This window comes from Papaver somniferum, chromosome 4, assembly GCF_003573695.1.
Source record: "Papaver somniferum cultivar HN1 chromosome 4, ASM357369v1, whole genome shotgun sequence".
Classification (NCBI taxonomy): Eukaryota; Viridiplantae; Streptophyta; class Magnoliopsida; order Ranunculales; family Papaveraceae; genus Papaver; species Papaver somniferum.
In genome coordinates, this window is record NC_039361.1 from 29,581,890 (window position 1) to 29,589,288 (window position 7,399).

The 7,399-nt window shown below is 36.6% G+C and overlaps 1 protein-coding gene across 5 annotated transcripts; it reads right to left on the reverse strand.

Moving 5' to 3' along the window:
• Positions 1–737: 737 nt before the first annotated feature.
• On the reverse strand, positions 738–6,847 carry LOC113275042. Of its 5 annotated transcripts, none has more exons than XM_026524470.1 (12): positions 6,784–6,847; positions 5,651–5,792; positions 5,165–5,312; positions 4,906–5,024; positions 4,716–4,790; positions 4,543–4,600; positions 4,350–4,467; positions 3,333–3,491; positions 3,146–3,264; positions 2,087–2,582; positions 1,163–1,382; positions 738–1,057 (listed from the first exon to the last, which is right to left on the reverse strand). In XM_026524470.1, exons 9-12 carry the CDS (start codon positions 3,211–3,213, stop codon positions 951–953), a joined length of 891 nt encoding a protein of 296 aa, XP_026380255.1. In that variant the 5' UTR covers positions 3,214–3,264; positions 3,333–3,491; positions 4,350–4,467; positions 4,543–4,600; positions 4,716–4,790; positions 4,906–5,024; positions 5,165–5,312; positions 5,651–5,792; positions 6,784–6,847; the 3' UTR covers positions 738–950. The 5 variants fall into 5 exon arrangements, with proteins under 5 accessions (XP_026380255.1, XP_026380256.1, XP_026380257.1 ...); XM_026524471.1 differs by lacking the exon at positions 6,784–6,847 and adding an exon at positions 5,882–6,764; XM_026524472.1 differs by lacking the exon at positions 6,784–6,847 and having other exon boundaries at positions 3,333–3,483; positions 5,651–6,764.
• Between the last annotated feature and the right edge of the window lie 552 nt (positions 6,848–7,399).

Below are 7,399 nucleotides of genomic sequence, written 5' to 3' on the forward strand. Positions count from 1 at the left end.
GTTGCTTCAAATATGGATTTGGCTATGCTGATAAGATTGATAATTTTAAGGTCGTAAGTTTTAGTCTTACGGTAAAGAAGGAAAAATAAGATTCGACGAAGGTTGTTCCTCGCCCAAGATATATAATATTTATAATATTCCCTTTTTATGTGTTTTACTCCCTCCGTCCCACTAATAAGTGACCTAGTTACTTTTAGATTTTGTCCCACCATTAAATGACCTCTATCACTAAATAAGGAGATATTTCTAAAATTATTCTTTAACTGATTATAAGAAATATAAGAAATATGCATAATTTGATAGTCATGTTTATATTCGTTACATAGATGTTTTAAAATGCTATTCAATGGTACGAAGTTTGCGAACATCCGTGATAAACCATTTCAAAATTTCACTATTTATTATCCATAAGGGTATAACTGTAAAAAATGCTTAAAAATACTTTTCTCCTTACTTGCCTTAAAAATTATACAAAGTTGAACTAGATCAGTTAATAGTGGGACGGAGGGAGTAATAATTTTAAATATATAAAATGGGCCCATTTTGGATTTTGTTTATTTATAAAAAATTTAAAAAAGTGAACTTATTTTGGGCGAGGATTGTTTACTCGCGCATGTCAAAATCCCTTCTAAGCTTTCGAGCAGAGAAACGGGATTTCATCTTTGACCACCGCTTTCTATCAACATCCTCCTACTTCCCTTCCCCACAACACTCAGCCTTTATAGTATAATATCTTCTAACTTGCAATCTTAAGTCTTTTCATATTTATAACATTCCCACTAAATACAAATGTCAAGAGAAACCCCTCTTTTAATAATGATATATAGGGGAAAATGTAGAGCATAAAAGGATATTACAGCGAGTTGGCCTATTTCAAAGGGCTTAACAAAAGGTAATAAGTTATTCTCTGAAGTTGCTACAGCTCAAATCACAAAAGCCTAGACAGTGATTCATGTATGACTTTCAGGAAGAGACAAATGATGTCTACGCCACAATGTAGTAGATATTCGTTCTCTGGTCATTGCTCTTATGGGCTTGTCAACTTCGATCACGTAAACTGCGAAAGTAAGAAAGAAAAAAAGACAACAAGGCCACAGCTTTTGGCAAAATCATAGAGGAAGATGCCAAAAAAAAGAACATGACTTTGTGAGAAATAACTTACTATTTGCCCATCCACTCGTGCAACTATCATGTAAACTCGCATAAACAAATGCTCTCTCAACCAAGCAAATGGCCTCATCTAAGCTCATGTTCATGTGCATGTTTCCTTCTGATAAGATCTGGCTCGCAAACCTTTCACCAGTACCCGAGCAGAAGAATGGTTGGGTGACATCAATTTTTGTGTGGTCATCGGCAAACGAGATGCATGGAACACGACCCTCCTAAAATACATAACATAACATAACTTGATATAACTAGAAACAGAAGATAAATCTTATTGTGGTTGCACATGTATCACATTGGAGATTAGCAATGAGAATAGTTAAACTTATGCTTTTGACTCATATGTCGGATGAAAATAAGACTAGAGAGATGGTGCTACCATTATCATGACCAGAGAAGCAAACTCAAAACTCGCAACAGAAATTATCACATGTCTCACATTGGAGATTAGCAATGAGACTCATATGCCATATGAAGAAGTACCAGAGAGATGGTGCTACCATTATCATGAGATTCATGACCAGAGAAGCAAACTCACAACTAGCAACAGACATTAGAGGCGCAATTCTCAAAACAAAACAAAACAAAAACTAAACCTATAACATGAAAAATGGACTACATGTACAGGACAAACTGGATAACCAATCACTACAGACATGTTTAAGACTTTATAATGAAACGCAGAATGAAAGGAACGCTGGATTGCTAACAACAAGAGTAAAAGGGACCAACATCATGAATCTCTCCTACAAAGAATAGCACACAAACAGCATATTGCTGAGCTTCGTCTGTGAGCTTCTTTTTGAAAACACTAGCATTAAGGCTAGAATCCATCATGAATGTGAGAATAATAACATTTGAATTGATAATCAGAACCAAAGAATATATAGACAACAAATAAAAAAAAAAGGTAGATTTATACCTCCAACTGGTCGAAGGCGCCAAGAATAATTCCAGACTTCCCTTGGCACGACGATAGTTCTTCTTTCAAGAAACCAGCTAGTTCACTAACCGTAGGTCTAGATCTCTCGTTCTTAACACATCTAAAATGCCTCTTCAACATGCCAACTGTGTTCCTCAAAGTCTTCCAAGACCCACATATTGCAACACCCATGTCATCGAGACAATGAACCTTATCAGCTTTCAAGTTTAAGCCTTTAGAGTCATTGTCTGTAGTAAGTTTCCCGTCAGCAGCTACTAAGATGAAGCTATTCGTTTTTAAGACAATTGATGTCCCATGGTATTCAGGGACTTCATCAAGACCGATAGCTGAGCTCTCATCAACTCCCGCAAGAAATTTTTGAACTTCTACCTGGAGGGCTCGAGTCAATGAATCTTGTCCACAGAGATTATTAATCAACTGTAATTCTTCAGACTCCCGTGAGACTTGAAGGGTTACTTTAGTGTCAGCACCAAGCCTGCACTCAGAACAATAGAAGTAAGCCATGTTTACTAACAAAAATATCAGAGCAAATGCAGAGTCCTAATTACTATGACGATTACAATTATACCATAATCAGTGTGCTTGTCAAGAAGCATGACTACCTCATGCCAAATAAATGAACCCGAAGTCATAACCGAAGTTCATGACATAATGATATTTCATATGAATCCAAACAACTATTTGTGCCATACTTGCTAACAACACTTAGAAGTTAACTGGGATAAACCACTATAGTTTGAATCATAAAAGCACCATCAGTTGTCATTCCAGGAATATGGAGAAATGAGTTACCGCTGGGAAAAAACATAGATCTGGACAGCATAAGCTATTGACCAACCAATATGCAGATTTTTTTTTTTTGAGAAACCTTATGAAAATTACAAATTCTGCATCAATCCTTTTTCTATTCTGATTAAGCAGAACACTTTACATATGGCACAAAATGTTAGATGTGGAACTATGCAAAACAAGGGCCTAATGTTATAGTAAGTAATATTCTAACATGTGACTGAGATAACAGGAAGAAAAAGAAAATACCTGCTAAAGTACTCATCTGCAGCTAACCAATCATATTTCTTTCCATGAAGACATCCATGTACTTCCATCGGCAGGCTAGCTAACTTTAGGTTTAGGGCCTCTGACAAGTTTGTTCCAAACTGCATTGGCATAATGAGAAATTGGATCAGACTATGAGAACATATAAAGAAAGGTTACGGGAGCTTACTTCTTCATTAGACAGCTGAGATAATTTGCACGCCGAGATAATTTGCACGCCGAGACTATGGGTGGATGAATTTCATTGTCGGTTGTTGCACCACACCACTGACTATCTTCCTCCAGCAATTGACCCAACTCGCTGAGGAAACATTCCCAATCTTCAGAGCTGCCACGAATTCAAAGAGCATCATAAATGCAGCATCCGTATCCATAAAGAACCACCAAAAGGTAACATGACATAATTTCTGTTTACGCAAGTAAACGACATGCACAACTATGTAAGGACGAATCTTGTATTTGATTTGGCAAACATAGCCTCTCTTCGTAAAAGAAGATAGTTACCATGTCTCTGACTTTTGTCTCAAGATCTCCATGGCAGCAGCATAGTCACATAAACGAGCAAGAAGAATACCCCCCCGTCAAGATAAGGTTGAACAGAAGCAACACAGAACTTATTATAGGTACAAATTCCATCCCAAAGTAAATATTGATCTAAAGCTCTACGATATGCATTGATACAACACACCAGATTGATGTTCTATTATGAAATTTAATATAACAACCTTCCTCTAAACCATTACACCGTATATTTAGGCCCAACATGGCCGGAAACAAGAAACATAAGTCTGTCTACCCCAGGTACAACTTTAAAATAATATTGAAACATGTGCAGTCCACCAGGCACTTTGTATATCAAAAATCAACTATGGTTGATGCCTGAAAAGAAGCTCAAGTGCATGTGGAAAAACACTAAATGAAACACACATTCAAGGTTATGTTCCGCTTTGATAATCTATGTCGGTTTCACATTCATAATATATATGTCTGATTCGCTATGCCTGCTTCCATGTATAAAGACTTTACATCCACTTTCAGTTTCACGTGGACGGTACTAAAACAGGGAGAAGCTTAGCTAGCTTAGAACTACATCTAACCTTAAGCAACAAAAAAAAACTATTTTTAGGCTATAGCAACCAACTTCTAATACAACTTTTAGTAAAAAGAAGATGACTTGTGACAATACCTTCATATGTAGCCTCTCAACTTCACATATTAGGAGTGTCGTACCCAGCATGGATAGGATTTCACGAGCATGATCATACTTACCCTGTTGTTGCGCTACAGAAGTGTATAATAATGGGCTGCAAAATAGTTAAGCAGATATTAACATAGGCTGTCGAATAAACAAAAGGAATAGAAGTAGAAGAAGTGCTCACCTTCTGGTTCATCCAAGTTATGGGTGGTCGCGTGCTTCTTGACCAAGTGAGAAACCACCTACACCCGATTAAGCAAAATGAAATGGTCATGTTTAATAGAAAACCTCTAATTGAATGCTGCAAACAGTCAGTATTCATTCATAAAACCAACATAATATGATTTGATAGCAAACCTGTAGTTGAATGCTGAGAACTGCCCACATCAGAAACTTGTCTTCTCGAGAAAGCTTATACATTTTTAGGCAGATCTGTAACGACAAACAGATGTCCAGAAACTATGAACACAGAAACCAATGACATGGTTCTTGCTTTTCTTAAAATACAAAGACGGAAGATACTTGAGGTTATCGAACATCGTCTCACCATAAGTTGATTTACAAACAAAGACTCACGGACATAACATTGGAAAAGTCCCATCATCAAGCCCAAATGGTTGGGAACTTCCCCACAAGCATATTCGTAGAAAGTGATTGCTAAATCGTCTGGAAGGTGTATCAAAAAGAAGACGAAGAAATTAGGTTCACAAAATTTGGAGGAGATTCACGAGGATGATACTTCTGTTGGTGTTAACATTTTCATAGGTATATATACCGGAAACATTTTAATGCTAAAAGTTACTTACTACGTTTCAGAAGTTGGCAAATGGTCTGGAAAGTGTTTAATACATCAGGAAGAACCGATGTATCAGCGAAAATTTTCTCTTTCGCATTTTCACAAATAGATAGTGCTTCGGTATAGCCAAGTTTTGCGTACACAAGAGCCTTGAGTACCTAATTAATAGGGAATGGATACGAGAGTCAGGAATATGTATAAGATCACTAAAACTTAACATGTATTGAAGAAAAACTGATACGCCCAGAAATATGTATAACATACAGAACATTATAGATCATATATTTTCTATACGTCAAACTAAATAAAGAATACAGGAGTATGTAATCTGATTGAAACATGATAATAATCAACTCCTATTGCAAGATTATCGGAAGAACACTAGAGCAATTCCACTAAACAAATTACAAAAAGTAACATGATTCCTGAATGAATTATTAAGAAAATATCAAACAAAAATATCTACAGAAAAACAGTGAATCGAACTAGCATATACCAACAGTGATGCAGAAGATGGATATTCAGATTCAAGCTCCTTAATTAACTTCAGAACATGTATGAACTGACGAGACTCGATCATATCCTTAATTTGATGAATACTCTTCTCTAGCATAGCACTCGCCATTACCAGCTTTCACCTGCAGTTAGTGGAAAAACATATAAAAAAAAGCGGAAAAACATATTACAATAATGTGTTAAAAAAAGGGCAAAAGACGGGGGGTTTTACTATCTTCCTAACAGGATAATTTAGAGACTCCATGTGGTCATCCAGTAGAATTCTAGAAGTCATATGACTCCAGGTATCAAGCAAAGGCAGATCTGATGCAATGTATAAATCCTGCTTCAACATATTCAGCTAGTGTTGAATGACATACTGTCTGGAAAGTTCAACACGATAAAAGCAGAACAAATGGCTAATTATCCAAGCCAGTATGCAAGAAAAATTGACCACCGGTACAAGATAGAACGCATCCAAGCCAATACTCAAGAAAAATTGACAAATGATTTATAATCCCCGCAGGACTAGATAATCCCTCTCCCACTTAAATTCTTAGATAAGGGCACGTAGAGCATACTATTATCACCATTCATGCATAAACAAAATACCGTTACAAATTTATGATTTCCAATCTATTTAATTCAAGGTGATACCGAGCTCCTGCGCATGTCTAGAAAACCAACAATGATCATGTAAACACAACTTGAATAAATCAAACATTATTCAATGATATACATCAGTACCAAAAATACCTAAAATCACCAAACTTCACTGTTGTATGGAGGTATTGGTAATCTTAAGAGGTAACTTACTGTACTTGTTTTAATTTACCAAATCTATTAAAAACTTGTTTTAAATTAGCTAGACCTTAACAACAAATTTCGGGTTCAAACTACAACAAACAATTTTCTTTAATGTACAGTAAAATACTTCTAGGGTTCTATCAATGAAAGTTCATAAAAAAAAAAAACTAATTTCTACAAATCCATCATAATCTCTATCACGATCACTTGAACTACGATCATTAGCATCTAAAACCTAGCTCATGAATGAATTTTTTTTTTAGCTCATGAATGAGACACCACTGTTGGTATTTGGTCTAAAAAACGCAGGAAGTTTTAAAATTTTACCGAAGAGGAGGGTTAGAGGGGGTGCCCCTTAGCTCACTAAAATCCGAAAACCAAGCGCAATAAACTTCACAAACGATTTCTCCAGTCGAAGCTTTGTCTTTGATTTTCTTATCTCTCTCTTTGGTTGAAGCTAGGGCTGCACATGGGTCGGGTTGGGTCGGGTTTGGCCTCACCCACCACCCGACCCACTGCTGGTGGGTAATTGAACTTTTCACCCGTAACCGACCCACCATAACAATGGGTCGCTTTTCACCCGACCCATAATAAGGCGGGTCGGGTCGGGTGGTGGGTTACCCGTCATATTTTATATCTTGGTGGAAATTGAAATCAATTTCAAATGAATCCCTAGATTTATTTAGAAAGTCAAGAACAATCAACAATACATAGAGTTCAACTAATTGGGAACAAGTTTTAAGTTGATTCATACCTTCAGTTCACTAATCAAGATTCAAGAACAACGAATTGACGAAGGAAGAAGAGTCTCTGTGACTCTGTCTCTGAGAAGGAGAGAAGAAGAGGCCGAAGTGATAGGTGTGGGCTGCGAGTGCGATGCTTAGTTAGGGTTAGGTATTTTATTTTTTCAATCCAATGGCTGAGATTCATTCTAGGATAGAAA